Source organism: Amblyomma maculatum, chromosome 1 (assembly GCF_055883805.1).
Source record: "Amblyomma maculatum isolate TAMU_Amacu chromosome 1, ASM5588380v1, whole genome shotgun sequence".
Lineage (NCBI taxonomy): Eukaryota > Metazoa > Arthropoda > Arachnida > Ixodida > Ixodidae > Amblyomma > Amblyomma maculatum.
Window position 1 is genome coordinate 41062325 of NC_139344.1, and position 17007 is coordinate 41079331.

At 47.0% G+C, this 17007-nt stretch overlaps 1 protein-coding gene and 1 long non-coding RNA gene across 2 annotated transcripts in view; one reads left to right on the forward strand and one right to left on the reverse strand.

Moving 5' to 3' along the window:
* Positions 1-17007, reverse strand: part of LOC146202183 (uncharacterized) — a 199529-nt gene that overhangs the window by 149867 nt on the left and 32655 nt on the right. The gene's annotated exons all lie outside the window — the stretch shown is intronic.
* The window catches only part of Cad96Ca (tyrosine kinase receptor Cad96Ca), a 108255-nt gene that overhangs the window by 35790 nt on the left and 55458 nt on the right, over positions 1-17007 (forward strand). The window contains exon 2 of the mRNA XM_084587994.1: positions 7013-7093. Coding sequence (XP_084444120.1) covers positions 7013-7093 — 81 coding nt within the window. The remainder of the gene's footprint in view (positions 1-7012; positions 7094-17007) is intronic.

Here is a 17007-nt window from a genome sequence, read left to right on the forward strand (position 1 = left end):
GCAATGGAGTGGAGCCCTAAATCGATCAGCATCGGTGGGGCGAGGAGTCAGTCGGAAGCGGAAATAGTCAAGAATGCACAGAAGCTTGAAAAAGGCGTCCTTCGTGTGTTGTTTGCCGTCATTGCTGTTTTGTTTCCTTACTAAAACAATAAAAAGATTCGTCGCCCCTTCGCCAGCAGCCCTCCCGTCAGTACCCTACCATATATGACGAGTTCATGGGGCACCCGAAGCCAAGTGCCTAGAGTTTCATTCTTGCCTCCAGCAGCCGTATGCAGTTTCCTTTCTATTTGTGGGGTTACCGAGAAACCGCCTTGAGCGAACCTTGGCAATGCCGTGAAGACCTTTAGGATGATCTATTGACGAACAGGATTTGGTTATATCGGCAGATTATGCGATACTCTGAGTGTTTTCCTTGGAAACTTTCCGGATTCCCCCAACAAGCATTTCCTGTCCGTGACATCTGTTTGGAATTAGACAGTTGTTCTGAAGAATCAGGACGAACGCTGCCATATACTACCTGCCGAGGAAACGATCGTTTTCGTAAAAGAGACCTGTTTAGAGACTATACCCACACACAGTCTAGAAAGGTGTTATCACGTGCACTTAACAAAAAAGTTTAGCCTCAAGTTCAAAGTTCACCGCGCGTAAAGCTGAACTAATCAAAGTTAAGAGCTGAGTTCAGGATGGGGGTCTCGAAAATGAGGATACGATGAGGCTGAAGGTCAAGTGGCAGTTTTGGTCCGATATGTTTGTTGTGTGTGTTACGTGCCCCACCATGGAAAAGCTGCAATGTTCGCGCTGTTTACCCTAACGTTTTTTTAATAGTTTTTTTTTCGTTTAAACTATCCTTATTTTGTCAGAGAACCATGTAGAAGGACGGAAATCACTGCAACGATTTGCGTATAAGAAAATATTGATGCGTTGTCATTCACGGTACGTGTGTAGACAAACAGAAAAAACGATGTACTGCAAATGGTCCAAATGAGACGGCGCTGCCGAAAAGAAGACATAAATTGGTGACGGATCGGTCACTGATACGAGCCTATGCGTATCGGTCCGATCCTCACATGATTTCAGTTTATGGCATATCCTTTGAGCATTTCATCGTCATATGATGAGAAATTCATTTCCAGGTACATTACTGGCAGGAAACGCATGTACTTTTTGTTTGGCAGCGAAGTCGTAGCTGACTGTAGCTGCGTACGTCAGCGCGAATGTAAAGGTAGCCTGGATAACGTCCATTTGGTTCCCGTTTTGAGGACAGACGTGTAGTCAACGCCATAAATTATGTCCCCATGCCTTAGTCATTCATCACGATAGCTCTAACATGCGCCATGGGTGCGCACTATCTAATAAAAGTAGCTCTGTTCCAAAAGTACTGAAATGTATGGCTATCTGAATAAATGTGGCACCTCACAGGAGTAGTCAAACTATTCACCACACCCTTCGCAGCAGGTTAACGAAGGTAATGGGTTTGATAATGTAGTGGGTGGAATAGCGCGAAAAGACGAAACACACAGGAAGAGACGCTCGTCTGTTGTGCGTCTCTTCTTGTGTGTTTCGTCTTTTCGCTCTGTTCCACCCACTATGCAATTGTACCAACTCGCCCAACTGTCCATCCTACTTCAATTGATAATGTAGACAGGCTCGCCTCCACTGACGCAAGTTTAATCGCGCCTAACATGAACACTGTAACCTGACCACCGTGTGTCACGTCTGCAGGTGTAGCCTGTTGGTATCGCTAGCGACTGCCGCAAAATCAGGTCGCTACTGCTTGGCACCTCAGAAATAAAAAGAAACTAGTTACGCGCAGGTTCCGAAATCGCGCAAAATATTGGTGATTATTATAGGTATTACAAGAATAACATTTCAACAAATTTGACTATTTAAGTTAAATTGCAAGAAAAATAACTAATTGCGTTAAAGTAAAAAAAAAAAGGTCTTCTTTCTGTCTAAAAAGAGATTTGCGAACAATGATATCGCCTGCTTTATCTCGCGGAAACTTTCATTTAAGTTGACCACCATGCAGCGGGCTGTATCCGCCGCAGGACGCATGCCTCTTTCGTTGATCTCCTATTGGCCCTGCCGAGCGCCGCCTGTGGTCACTTTCTTCATCGCAGTCAGCTGCCACCAGCCCCGCTATGTTCAGGGTACCTGCAGTTTCTGTTAATTTAGTGAAAAATAGTCTGGAAGTGCAGCGGAGGTACCTGGAACTACTGGCCTCAATCATCTCTCTTCGGAGAACAATACGTCGTCTCATTTGTCCTAGTTTAGCTGCTCGTGACGCTGATTGTGTTTCTTACGTTTCCTCCTCCAAACATGATGTCCTAAACTTAGACCCTGTACCCCTTATATTAGTCACTGTTTCGTAAGTTGCGCTGCAACCCATGCACCAGTTTGCCAGCTGCAGGCTTAAAACAACGTAAAAAAAAAAAAAAAACAATATTGTGTGACAGGAGGGGGTGACGGCGTTCCAGTGAAGAGGGCAACATTTTATGCTACTTCGGGTGACCAGCATTAAAAGTTTGCAGCTACAACACATTGCTAGATAGAAGTTAAGAAGAACGGAAAACCACTTAAACTTCCGCTACCCGCAAAGTTGCAATCTCCCTGTTACCGGCAAAAAAAAAAGAAAAACCTTAAATGCACAAGACATGACCGCCCATGCAGGAACACTTACACGCTGAAGCAAAAGTGGAAGCGTTCAATTCGGTTGCTTCCTCTAAGAAGCTTGTAGCAGCAGCTGAGATTAAAAATCCAAGGGCGATCAATGCAACTGATGCGGAAAGGAATGCTTGAGCATTAGTGCTCCGATTTCGTGAGGGATTTGTCTTGCTGGGATGAATTAGTTTACGCCGATGACAATTTAAATTTTAGTTTGGACAAATTGTCTTCGTAATGTATTCCAACTCTTGGAAATCATTCGGGATATTGTCCTATTTGTTCCATGAAATGTCCGGTAGCCATCAAACAGCCCCGCGTTCAATCTTGGTTAGCGCACCCAAGTGTCGGCATTCTTTTGCATTTGTAAGCAGTCACGCATAATAGTGTCAGTGGTACTGTTACTTGATCCGAGGTAAGGTGCAAGCTCTCTGAGTTTCTTCTGAAAAAATATTGTCTTGCAAATCGCAGGAACCTCTGCAGGATCGCAGAGCGCTTAAGTTCGATATTATGTGACAATTTGTTCATGGTACAAAGTTTTAAATCACATATTTAGCTTGCAGCGACGTTTAGGTTTCCTAACAAAACGTAATAATGCTGTCATTAAGGGGCCGATGAATATATTTGGGTGCTATATTTTTTTTTTAATTCAAAAGAAAAGTTTATTTCTATGTTCAATCAGATGTTCAATCAGAATCTGAATATAAGCATTGAACCTCTTGCAGTATAGTTTTTACTGCCGTGTAGTTCAGTACGAAAGCAGTTGACAAAGTTTTGAAAGTTACACCACCTGCCCAGCTTTCCTGGACACCAGCAACTGGCGTCATCTGTTGACCGCCACTAAAACTTCTCGTAGCCGGATGAGGACATTTTAAACTTCTAATTTTCAGAAAACTGTACAGCCCTGAGAGATTTTGCGAGACCACGGTGACGATCAGAACTGGCTCTTCCCCCTTGATGTGAAATCCAGCTGATGTAATGCTTCCTGCATGTTCCCGCTGCCGTAGAAATTCAATGGAACGTACTGAGCTCTCAAAATTCCCGCGGTGATTTTGAGTGTTCATCGTCACTTGGTGCGGGACGACAGCCGTGCGAACTAAAAACATTCGTGCAGAATTCCTGAGCTTGATAAAGCAGGCAAAACTGTCATCCTGAATTACTCGTACGTGCCACTGCTACATGTGCCACATTCTTCCGGTGCGTCTTCTTTATAAAACGATGATGCAACATAGGACCAAATTAAAGAAGTAAATTTTTCCGCTTGAAAAGCTTGCGTACTTCGTAATCTATCGAGAAGTGCAATGTCTGTTTGCCATGGTGAAGGAATACTAACCAGGGAAGTGAAAATCGTAAATTTGGAGCGTCTAGTATTTCTGGCGAATAATCATTAAAAAAGGGAAAGCAAAAATTCAGGTAATTTATAAATCTGAGAGCGATGCGTTAAACCTCGTTCGACTGAGCCGTTGTCGAATGAGGACATTTCTGCGCTCGTTATGCTTTGGAAATCAGGAGTTCGGTCCAAGGTAAGGCTATCCTAATCGAAAACAAACAAAGAAGGAGCAAACACACTCCCCACCTACAAAACCACTCTAATGTATTTTTTTTTTTTTTGCAATACTGACCTTGGGGCTACCTCATCCTTTGGAATCACGTCTTGACTCAGTTTCTCTTTAAGGCAAAACAGTGGACAGGGTCATGCAGTTATTGTTCTTAATAATTATGTGGCTTCTTGATATGTTGACCTTTGACCAACACAGAGGTGGGCATCCTCATCAGGTTTCCGGCTAGCCTGATGAGGTTGCCCACGAATCAAGCCAGCCATTTCGTGACCTGCAGCGACAGAACGGCATTGGACGTTTGTCCATCTTCAGCGCAACTATACCATTAAATTTCGAATAAAGAAAGGATTCTCCAAGCTACATTAAGATGTAGCTTGGAGGATTTCAACCTAACCTCATGAGGTTGCCCACCTACAGTCCAGAACTGAACGAGGCATATCAATTGTGGGAAAATCTGATTTCAAAATCTTGCCGCTAGTCGTTTGAAACAGATTACGTCCATAAGTGAAAGGCGGCGTGAGCAGCCTCCGAGATCCGCGTCCGAAGTTTGATGTCCACGCGAGCGTCCTACTTGCAAAATCGGCTGGCGACCGCGACAAATGGGGACATATTACGCAGCGATCACGTCACAAACTTGTCGGAAACCTTTCACGAGCAGAACAATTACCCACGCTCCTATTGGTCGGTTCTGACCGGCGACCATGCTGACCAATATGAGCAAGTCTAATTGACTAGTTTGTGACAGTGTTTGTGACGTGATCATTACGTAATTCGGTCCCTGTATTGTTTTTTTCGATGTTGCCTAATATTTCATACCTAGCAATTTTGGATATTTCATGAGTAAGAGATTCTGAACGTAATTTTTTTCACACCTTGTTTATTATCACGGTAACAATCAACATATTCGCGGACCTTCCTTCGGTAGGCTTTTAGTTTTCCGCTTTTTTTAAAAACGCGCACCATTTGTTTTCTGTGGCAGTCTGACTTGTTCTGAGAGCCAGACAAACGAAGTCTTGCTTGCTCGCTTTGAGTGCAGGACAAACTTCAGAAGCATGTTTTTGTTATACATCTTATAGACCGTTTATTCGCGATATTTATAATAATAATAAAAAAAGACAATACCTTGCAGTGTTCCACAGTTGCCTCACCATTATTTTGATAAATGCAGCTTGTTGAATTCTATGACACTTTGACTACTCACTGGAGCGCAGAAAAAGTACATTAAAAGGAAATATTTTGCCGAGCATTGGTAGCTTTCATAACAGTGTGTTGCAATGTCTCTCAGTTGCCTAAAAATTAACAGGCATTCATGAAACCTATTTTTTTATGTGAGTCTGGGTGCTTTCTGATTACAAAGCGTTATTTTTTTTTTTTCTTTTTACTCAGACTTCACTTTGCCCTCGGTATCATTTTAAGCCATCCGTGTACACAAGTGTATCCACAGAGTGGGCAATGAAATTCAGAAGCTACAGCGCGCAGAACCCCACTGCATCAACTAGACGTGCTCGCATTTTGGAACATAACAGTTTTTAGTTTAAGTTGACAGCACACGGTAGGTAAGGACGTGCACATGAAGAACGTATAGCGGAAATGGCCTAGCTGAGTATTAAGGGTACTAATCGGCGGAACATCAAAACAGACGCTGAAGCCTGCTTTGGCTCATATATCGCTTATTACGTGCATTACTTATATGTTCACGAAGTGTCTCGACTCGGGTATATATTTCAAGCGCGTAATATTGCCACACCGTCGTTCGTAGTTATTAGTGTAGCGCGAGACTGCCAGCTTGAAACCGATGGCTCTATACTCTCAGCTTCTCATGAAACGAAGTGATTGGAGCCTATATCGTAGAGGTTTGACTAAGCTAGCAATGGCTGTAGACGTGTTTAGTGATATGAATTACGGCATCAAAATGGCTTTCATATAGGTACATTACGGCAGGTATATTAACCGACTGCGTTGTCATCTGTCCCTCTCCCGACCTTCCTCTCGCTACGCCATCTCCTGTGATGCTAGCCATGATGACCTCATGGTTAACATTGTATCGCCCTTATCCTGTAATCACGAGGGACTTCCATATCAGAGCGTCTGGATCTATGGCTTCGTTTGGCATCAAATGGCTTACTGTCATCGGGTGAAACGACACCGTGGAACGTTGCTAGGGATTTCCTCGAAGCCTGGCTTGCTCCTGGTAGACAGACACTGCATGTCAACAAATGTTGGTGTCTGCAGGTATAGGCGCGAATCCAGTCACTGCCAAGCTGTGGCGGAGTTGCAACGAGCGTCAGTCATTAAAGTGCACATCCTGATTTTTTTTTTTTTTCTTTCACGTATTTCCGATTCTGAATTAACCTCACGACCGATAAATTGAACGGCGTCGTCCATAATCGTTTGTAGCGAACCACGCATGCTTTTTTGCTGATATTACCCACTAGGATTCAACTTGAGCAGCTCCTTCGTATTTTAGTCACATAATGAGGGAAACTGGCCGTGAACTTCCTGTACACATATTCAGATTCAATGGATCGCCAGCATGGGCACTTAGAACACTGCGTTTCTTGCGAATGCAGCAGTCAATGCTTCCATCGTCTCACACTATTCCGGCTCTCGCTTCTACCACAGGAAGTGGCTGGCACACATATGTATGAACGAGGCGTAGTCATTAATTTATTGTAGTGTGGCGTAACAGTCAGGTGTGTTTATGAAAATAGGCCAAGAACAAGTCTCGGTATTCTATATCATGCATGTGCTTTGATTTGAGCGTGCATTAATGGTCTTGTATTTCCTCGCAGGCACTGGTTTTCCTGGTCAAAATACACCGCCTGTGTTCGATTTCAAACGGGAATGGATTATCAGCGACGACGAAGAAGTTGGTAAGTTGGAATCGCCCATCTTTCAGGTGGATTACGAACTCCGTCCGCGAGCTTTGAGTGCCTCGATTCCCACCACCGGTCGGCATCGGGGCACTCCAAATGCATGAAAGAACTCAACTTGAGCAAGGCATAAGGGAGGGCTTCATGCTGCGCTTTGCAGAAATATTTAGAACACCACCATAACGAAGCCCAGAATTCATACTCTCCTTCTTTAAAAAAAAAAAAAAAAAAAAAAAAAAAGGAAAAATGCCTGGAGCCAAACGGACCGAAAAATGTCCCTGGCGAGTGCCTAATCTAAATGGCAGGTATTGGGGTAAGTGGTTCAGCGCCGCTGTGCAGATAGTCTCGCGCCAGAGACGCTCTCTGGATAGAGGAGGGCGCTTGAGCGGCTCGAGGAGAGGAGGATGGCGAGCAGCAAAGGAATCGCGCGCAAACATGGGCGTGCGTTGTTGTGGCGGAAACAGGAGAACAAAAGCGCTCGCAGGGAACGACCTCGAGCGGATCGACATAACGGCGCGCACACTGTGCGGCTCATATGGCAGGCTGGCATTAATTTAGATATCAGTGCCATTACCGGCGTCGCAGCGAAGGCCGGCACTTCGGCGGCAGAGCGCGAGTTCCGGTTCCTGGGGCATGGCGGCCGGCGAGCGCGCGCAGGTCCGCCGCCAGCACCGCCGAAATCGTGCGGACCGGTCTCGTGGCCGACACGAAGCGCTCGGATCACGATCAGGACTCTCTGCTGACGTCAGCCCCCGGGCGAGTCCCCATTGGTCCGCTGCGGCGGCGCGCTGTCCCTCCTGGCGCGCCAGCCATCCATCTCTCCTCCCTCGGCGAGGTCAGGGCTGGTAGAAAGCAGAAGCCCGAAACGTCACGTTACAACGTGACTGACGAAAATAAGGCGGACTAATAAAACGTTGCCTGCTACCCGTATTGATGGCAGCGCCAAGGGATCCTCCTGCTAATGGCCGTATTGTTGAAACGTGCGCGCGGCGTCACGAACGGGGTTCCGGGAGCGCGCCGCCCGGAACGGCCGGCGTGCGGCGCTGCCCGACGACCCCCTTTCGCGGCCGCCGAAACGGTAGGCCGCCTCCGCCCCTCTTCGCGGCCAACGGTGCTTCGCGACGTGTGTCCCCGGAGCACCGGGCCCTTCTGCACAAGGGCGAAGCCTGCCCTCGACGATAACCGCGATTGGGCGCGCAGATAAGGAGCAGCGGAACGCTGTTCTTGCCGGACTTGTTAGACGAGCACGGCACGTAAACAATAAACGCCTCCTTTACCTTCGTAATCAACAGGAGGAAGAAAATTCTAGTTGCGACAAATTACGATGCTCACTTCATCCGTGGCCCTCAGACAGCACACGGTTAGAATTATTTACTTCGCAAAAAATAAGCTCCTCTGCTTCCTGCGGCCACTCTTGACTGCATTTACGAAGACCAAGCTGCACGAGGAGCCTCCTTGGAGCCTCCTCTGCAGTAAGCGGCGCCTCACTGTGTGCTAACCGAAAACTGCCGCGCACTTCATGCTGGGCGAATTTCCCCCCCACCGAGGAAATGGGAACGGCGAGAAGAATGGGGCGCTCTCGAGTGTGTTCTACCAGTGTTCAATTAAACAAGGGGGTGCACTAATGGGGTCAAGGTCACATGTGGTCACATGTCGCATGTACACGAAGGGTTGGAGCAGAGGCATACTCACGACAAAATGCTTTAGCCCGCGGGGAATTAACAGTAACACCTTGCTTACAAAACATAACCGAAGGAATACGAGGGCACGAAAACAGACAAGGATTGTCGGTAGATGGCACACAATACATAATAAGGGAGTGATTACACGCTAAAATCCACCAAAGAACAACCACACGACTAGAAAGGAAAGCTATTCCACATTTTAACAAATATCTCTCCACACTAAATTAGGGGATCCTCTCTAGCACTGGCTCATACTATACATACGAGCTCGGATGACAGGATGTAATAAGCAAACAGTCACGTGACGCCAAAACGCAATACAAAGGACGAACCGAGATCCATGGCACAACACACTACACATATCCACGTGAAATATTCTCCTGGTATGTATCGGGTGTAACGTTTAAATTGAGCATAGCATGTGAGCTATTTTGCGCGGACGCCCGCAAACATAAATTATTTTTCCAAGATATACTGGCATGATACCGCAACAATCGACACTTGACAGATATGGAATAAGAGAGCAGGCCCGTCTGTTACATAGTGGAGAACGAAGAAATACCGAAATCGTGACAGGAATAAGCTTCAATGGGTTGTGAAAGCGCTTTATTTTGATAAACCGAAATTAAACCCGTACAGTAAAATTTTATGATACTTGCACTGCCAATTTGCAGTTTAGCGACGGCTTGACAGGGGTGACGTAACGCGATAGGAAAGACGCGTCATCTGCGTCATGGAAAACCCGACAATGGTGAATAGCTTGGCCGAGATCCTTAATATCTAGGTTAAATAAGGGGGCGGGCTAGAATCGATCCTTGCGGATCCCCTCTGGCCAACTCTGCGGCCTTGCTTTGAATAATTTGAATTACTCAGGGAAAGACAAGAAAGGTATGACATGGTATGCTATAGTAAGGTACGGTATGGTGCGGTATGGCAGTATGGTATACAGTACGATACGGTATGGTATGATATGGTATGGTGTGTGGGATTTAGCGTCCTGGAGAGAATCAGACTATGAACGACGCCTAGGTACATGACTCGGGATTAATTTAGACCACTTGGGGGTATTAACCGTGCACTGAAATCGAACGTCGCATATTCGCTATTTAAGGCGAAACCCTTACTTGCCTTATGCGTGGCGTGGGCAGGAAGTGTGGACAGGAAGTAATATACCAAACTATCACGTGAACTTGAGGTAAAAGCTGTGACGCAATCAATTTTTGAGCAGCGTTCAGGACGGTATCATACCATCACGCTTCCCGTTTAGCGTCCATCTGTTATGGACAAGCTGCAGGCTATATAGTTCGCGATAGGGATTCTAACAGATGATATATTCTGTGTTGCCTCCATCGAAGCGCAGCCGCCTAGTTTGGAATTGAAACCATGTACACTCTGGCTCAGTAGCAAAGTGCCTACCCTTTAACTACCGCGGCGGGTATAGACCAGAAAAGGACCTCGGAATACATAGCTACAGATATTATGATGTAATATACTTTATAGTTTACATAATCATAGCGGTTAGGCGATAAAGTGTCATGCGCGTCAGTGAAGCTTTGTATTACACGGACAATTTGTGCTAAAGACGCCGTAAATCAGACAATTAGTATCAATTAGCGTTTTAGCGCAAGCGTCTCGAACGCACATTCTACCTGTACAGTCGTAAGCTTTGTGAAAGGGAACGCGCGAGCGCATGGCAGACAGCTTGCTGCGACGGTGGGGCTGTTTCGTTTGTGGCGCACACCCCACGTACTACGAGCGCCTTTTTCCATCGGCAGCTGAAATGAGTGCGGCGTCAATGTGCCGACAACTGATGTCACTGCTCGTTTCATCCAGTCCCGGCGAACTGCTGGCAGCGAAGAATGGATGTAATTTTTTCTTGACGCTCGCAAAAAAAAAAAAAAAAAAAAAAAGAGAACATGAACAGAAATATGCGCTACGATGTGATGGGGGAGGAGGGCTAGCAAGCGAAGCACTTGCTTTCGTAGATGTTGTCAGGTTATAGCTCTTATGTGTGGAACGCAGGAAGGAGTGATTACTGAGCGTTGGGCTGTTTTTGTTTTAAAATCTGCCGCTTGCATGCTGCTGTGAAAGCATATATGTTCCGGTGCTACACTTACAGTCGTCTCTGAACGGTGCATGATCTTGATTTTTATAGCGCTGAAGAAACACCACAGGAAGAAAGACGCAAAAGGACAGAAGCGCTTCTGTCCTTTTGTGTCTTTCTTCCTGTGGTGTTTCTTCAGCGTTATAAAAATCAAGATCATGTATACCAACTAACCCGTCAAAAAGTCCTGAACGGTGCGAAACGCCGAACGCCACCTCCTCGAGTATTGAAACAGATTTAGCACACGGCAATATGGCCGCGGTGCCAGCCAGAGTTGTGTCACTGGTCTCACAGGAGGACCACTGAATACTGTTGTCCGAGAGTATGAGAGGTTAATCAAGGATTCGTCCGAATAGCCCGTGCAACCAGCCACGAGCAGGAACTGCTTATTGTAGCCCAGGACGTCTACCGGAGCGCAAAGGACGTGCGTCATACCCTCAGGGTACGACGGTCCGCTGAAGGTCGTATACAAAGAAACCATGCTGCGTCAAAGAACCCAACGTTAACAAAAAAAAATAAAATAAATAAATAAATAAATAAACAAAAAAATGCTTTTCGCCTCAAATTCTTCAACCATTACAGGGAAAGGAGTGCGGAGAACTGGTCGAGTGTAATTTTTTTTTTTTTTTTTTTTTTGGTGAATATGCACTTAAAAGCAAATAGGATTAGCAGGAGCGAGTGTGGCGGGCTGTTTCCACATAACCAAGAGGTCGTCAAGAAGACAGCGGCCAATAGGCGCATGTGCGGAGCGTTGTCCTTGCTCGGCTGATGTGCCTATTCCCATGCAATGTCTTGAATGGACTGTTTTCGTCGTTTTCCACTTCTTTCAACACAATCTTTCACCTGTGCGTAGGGCAGATAACGGTGTGAAAGTCATGGATGAGCGGGGGTTCATGCGTATCTGCTTGGCCTCCAAAAGGCGTCAACCTCAATAATTATTGAGCATGTGGGGGGATTAATGAAAGCGCGGCTTTCGAAGTTGCCACTGAGCTCGCAAAATGCCAACGTCCTTTGAGGCGCAGTCCAACGATGGGAGCACCTAGTGGAGAATAGCAAATAATTTGGTGCCTTTTACACCTCAATGTCACCTATAGGACTGAGGAAGAGGCCGGCGGGTGGTATGATGCGCTATACTAAGGTGGACTATGTGCAATAGATGCAAGGAACATTCGTGGCAGAGGTGCGCTTGCAAGAGTGCATTTACGTGTTAGTTTCGTTCATCTTTATTTTGCTGTTTTTGTTTTCCCGCTACAATCGATAGACACAAGCGTTCGGCCGAAATGCACGAATCGAGCAGTTATATCACTTCCTGCCTTGTGACACCGGACCAAATTTTAGCTGCAGATCTGTAGATGCAAAGAGTGCTCGTAGTGCGCGGGGCATGGCTAACAGATGGAACAGCACCGCGCCAACCCCTATCTTCCACGCGGTCGTGCGTTACCTTTCATCAAGCTCAGGACTGTACGTGGGGCGAATACAGACAGTTCTGTAGCACAACGCTTGCCATTGAGGAGCCTACTGAAGGCCTTCCAGGGGTAGTCTTGGAAGCCGCTACTATTATCTTCCTCCTGGGCTAAGGTCCCAAACTCGAGGCTCAAAGTTTCGGACCCCAGTGTTTATCTCCGATGTGCAGTTGTTTCGCAAGAGATACTGAAAGGCATACTCCCGAATATCGGCGTTCCCATTTTATTCTCTTTCCCCACAATTGACGCGACAGAACTCGACGCTCATCAAAAGAGCAGGTAACTCGTCTCGTGAGTAGCATGTTTGCGAAACACAATCGCGTCATTACGCTGCAAAACAAGCACAAACGAAAAAACAAAATCACAGAACCGGCTAAGGTTGCGATAAGCAACACAGTGCTATCAACGCGCTGCCGCTTTAAAAAAAAAGCATCGCGTTGATAGCACTGTGTTGCTTATCGCAACCTTAGCCGGTTCTGTGATTTTGTTTTGTTTTTCTATCAGTGCTATCAACGCGATGCTCTTTTAACGCGGCAGCGTTGAAGACCCCAGAAAATCCGGCGTCGGTATTGTAGGCGTTGAGAGCGAAAAATAATGGGCATGTCTGTGGCACCTTACACGTCCGGGCACTCATTGGTCGTAGAGTTATGCGACGTCACGCGACGTCACGTGACCACGTGGCGTGGCCGATTTGGCAGGAGCTGTCTGCATCGTTTAATAGCAGGAGTTCGAACCCAGGAGGCGACATTTGTAAGCACCTCTCGTAGCTTTGAAAAACGTTTTAGCGACAGGACCGCGCAAGCTAAGCGTATACTTCCAGGTTCAACGTGTTCTTTTTTTTTTTTATTTTTGTGTTGCGAAAGCAGCACTACGCCAGCCAGCTCGGCTCGTCGTGTATGCTCGTATGCCGTAGCCGCAAATGGCAGGAGCTGCCAACTTGGGTCTCTCGTTTCACGCGGGACGTTAATGTCAGAATCAGCCTGCCAGGATCCTGCACGGTATTCACGCTACCCCTATAGGCCACTAAGGCACGTTCATGCGGCTTGGTTAAAGCTGAGATTTATATGTGGGCTGGTGTAGCTTACACGCTATCCCGTCATACCCTTAAAGGCGGAGCTTAAGTGTCCCCCATATTTAGATGCAATAAACGCCTTTACCACCACAACCTAAAACGCCGGTGAAATTTCACGCGTTCAACGGAACGCTGGTTGTGTTCGATGCAACGCTCGGTCGCCCGCAGCCAAAGCTTTCGCTCCACACTCGTATGCCGTAGCCACAAATGGCAAGCGCAACGAAACCCTCAGGAGACGGCGTGCAGAAGAAACGGATCAAGAGCGCGCTGCACGTCTCCAGAAAAGAAGGAAGATGACTTTGGCCGGTTTAATCGTTCAGCCTAGAGACGTCGAAGGTGGTCGGCGCGCAGACTTTTCACAAAGAGTGGCCGAGCACCAGTCGGCCACGCGAGAGTTTCACCTCCGCTTCACGAACAAACCCTTTGGAAGTGTGTGTGTTCTGTGTGCGACCGGCTGTGGCATAAAAATGATCTAACACTGGTGAGTTAACTTATGCATCCGACTCTTCATTTGGCCTCGAGCGTAGCCAGGGAGCCGTTGCTTTCGCAATTCAACCAGAGTTAACCAGAGCTAAACCACAGCCATGGAGGAAGGAACAAACTGAGGAGAGGCTGCGACGTCACTTTTCGCGACGCCGGTCCGCGACCGGAAAAACGCTGTGGTGCCACCTACACATGGGGCAGCTTTTCCCCTCGCATTCCTGTGTGCACTTCCCCGTCTGAGCGCTTCTCCGCGCCATCCGACGCCGACAGCCATGCTGCCCCATAACAACGCTGACGCTGTTGCTATTTGCCCCATATCTAGGCTAAACAAAAGCACGTGACTTCCGGCATGGCACGTTTTTCGAAATACATCAGGGATACATGGGGCTTCTCAGCTTTTTCCTTCCTCCATGACCACAGCCAACTTTTTTCGCTTTGCGCATTTTTCTATTCAGGCGAGTTGCGCGCTCTGACAAAAAAAAAAAAAAAAAAGAAAAAAAAAACAAATAAAGCGATTGGATAAGTGACCAGGAATACGACTCGGAGAAAACTAATTTCGTGTCGGCGCTGTATACCGAAAGATTCGTCACTTGTTGAGAGACCGGTCAATGCATACGGTCACAGAAGCAACAACGGGTATAGTTCACACCTTTGGACTCGTGACACTTTCTTACAATATGCATGCGTTCTTGCTGCGTCAGGAATTTTGTGCTCGTTCGAACAGAGTTCTATACTCAGGTCGGCGGGAATATATTCGCCAATATCCACTATACCGCTCGCACATTGAAAGGAACACGCTTTAAACAAACGCGCTACTCGCATGCTTTACTTCTGCTGACTTAACAAAAGCGATCATGTTGGCATGTTCGGAGCAGCTGATGTTAGAAGGGCACGAAGAACCGCGTCTCAAGCCACCATTCGTATTAAGTAAGAATGAAATTTGAGCTAGTTGGTACATCATATTGAAAAAAAAAGAAAAGAAACACGCACACTGAACAAGGGCGAGAAAAACTAGACATCACAATCGCTGACGGCAGTGGTGTATAGGCCTTTCTAGTCCTTGTTTAGTGTGCGCCGCTTTTTTTTTTTTTTTTTTTAAGACACCCTTGTTATATCGCGCGACATGGACTACCATTTTCAAGAAGATATGTTGAGGCCTTGTTAACGCGGAACAAAGCGTGAGGCTGAATACTTGGTTTTAAAAAGACGAGCATGCCAAGCTTCTTGGAGGCGATGCTTCGATGCACATAACTGTGCTTTACTGAGCGTCCGTTCACTTTTTGACCGTTTTTTTAAAGACCCTGTTCACCAGAAAATACGGCGTCGGGATTGTGAGCTAAATAAAGATCACGAGCACGACGGCATAGCTGGCAGCTGAGATGGCCACGCACTGACTGGACGCAGGGTTGCCTGACGTTGCGTTTGGCAGGAGCTGCCAACACGGGTCTCTCCTTTCATATGTTTTTGGCAACCTCGGTGGTTTTATGCGCATGAAAAAAGAAAGATGTTGACAGTGCACTGTTATCTATATATTCTGCCGACCACCTCTGCATATAAGGCCTAATGAAACAAGAAATCATTCCGTGATCAAATAATTGCAATAAAACTATCAAATGTTTCGGCTACCACGGTATTTGCTGAGGGGAATAGTTTTGGGTGCCCATCGTCAGAGAGAGAGAGAGAGAGAGAGAGGGAGAGTACCTCCACTTGTCCAGGGTGACCATAGTCGATAATGGTGCATATTTCAGAGCGTGTAAACTGTCCCTTTTGCCCAAGGTATACTTATGATATACTGAAGATGGAGTTTCCGGGTGGATGTTGTCGGGATGAAATTAAGCGAACACGCAGCATTACTCTGGCATTCGACCTCTATCGCGCATATACCGTAGTAAGATGGAGGCGGTCAGTGGGATGGCAGTGAAGTTATGAAAACGAATTGCCTTAACGAGCAGCTAAGTTATGAAACCGAACTTCCGCATTACACGTGCTGTGTGGGAGATTTTTTATTACACATTTGCAAGCAGAGGCATCGCGTTTTTTTTTTTTTTCCAACGCTGAACACGTAAAATATTCATTTTCTGTTAGCTGCGAGTTCATTCACGAATGCGCGTATAAAAATTGGTTAAACGCTTAATTCAATTCTAATAGCAGACCATAAATTTGTCGCCAATAATACCTAGAGCCTTCGACCACTGCTAACTTTCGAGAGCCCGTACGAAGCGTAGAGTAAACAGAGCAAAATGTATGTGGTGAGCTTCGAGGTGAAAACGCTGGGGCCAGTCCAGAAGAAGAGAAAAGGCACATTTCGCTTTTCTCCGTCGTCTTCACAGCCACGAAAATTGCATAAATAGTTAGAACTACTTCGTCCGGACGGCGTACGAGGCTGCGAGCTTTGTGTGTATATAGTCACCCGGCAGGCAGGCCACGTTTGCGTCCCTCGGTGCGGAAACAAACTCCGGGCTTGGCGGGCACGAGATGGAAACAGTACAAGACGGCGGTCGCGCATCGTGTTAACATGGACCACGAATCAATTACGTCCGTTTCAAGAGCTCGCCTAAAGAGACTGCAAACTTCAACATGAAAAGATCAGAGTTGTCAAACACTCCGCCCGCGGTCCGCATGCGGCCCAGCGGGCTGTGTGATGCGACCTGCCGACGCCATTCACCACCACTAAAGGCCCTGCTCCTCGACGCTTCCCAAGCGTAGGTGCTACGCACCTGCGCGCACAAACGTACGCTGGAACCGGTCTACGCATGCGCTAGACGCGAAGCGAGCCCAAGCGCGAGCGTTGCGCCTGCGCGCGCTTCGGAAGCGAAGTCCGGTTTGCAACAATAGGACCTCGCGACTTTCCCCTCTCTTAGACGCGCCCCGCCAGGTTGGCACAGTGGTTACGGCGCTCGACCATTGTTCCCAAGGATGCGGGATCGAATCCCAGCCTCGGCGGTCGCTTTTCGATGGAGGCGAAAAGCAAGGCGCCCGTGTGCTGTGCGATGTCAGTGCGCGTTAAAGAACCCCAGGTGGTCGAAATTTCCGGAGCCCCCAACTACGGCGTCTCTCATAGCCTGAGTAGCTTGGAGACGCTAAAAAAAAAAAGCAAATCTTTTAAA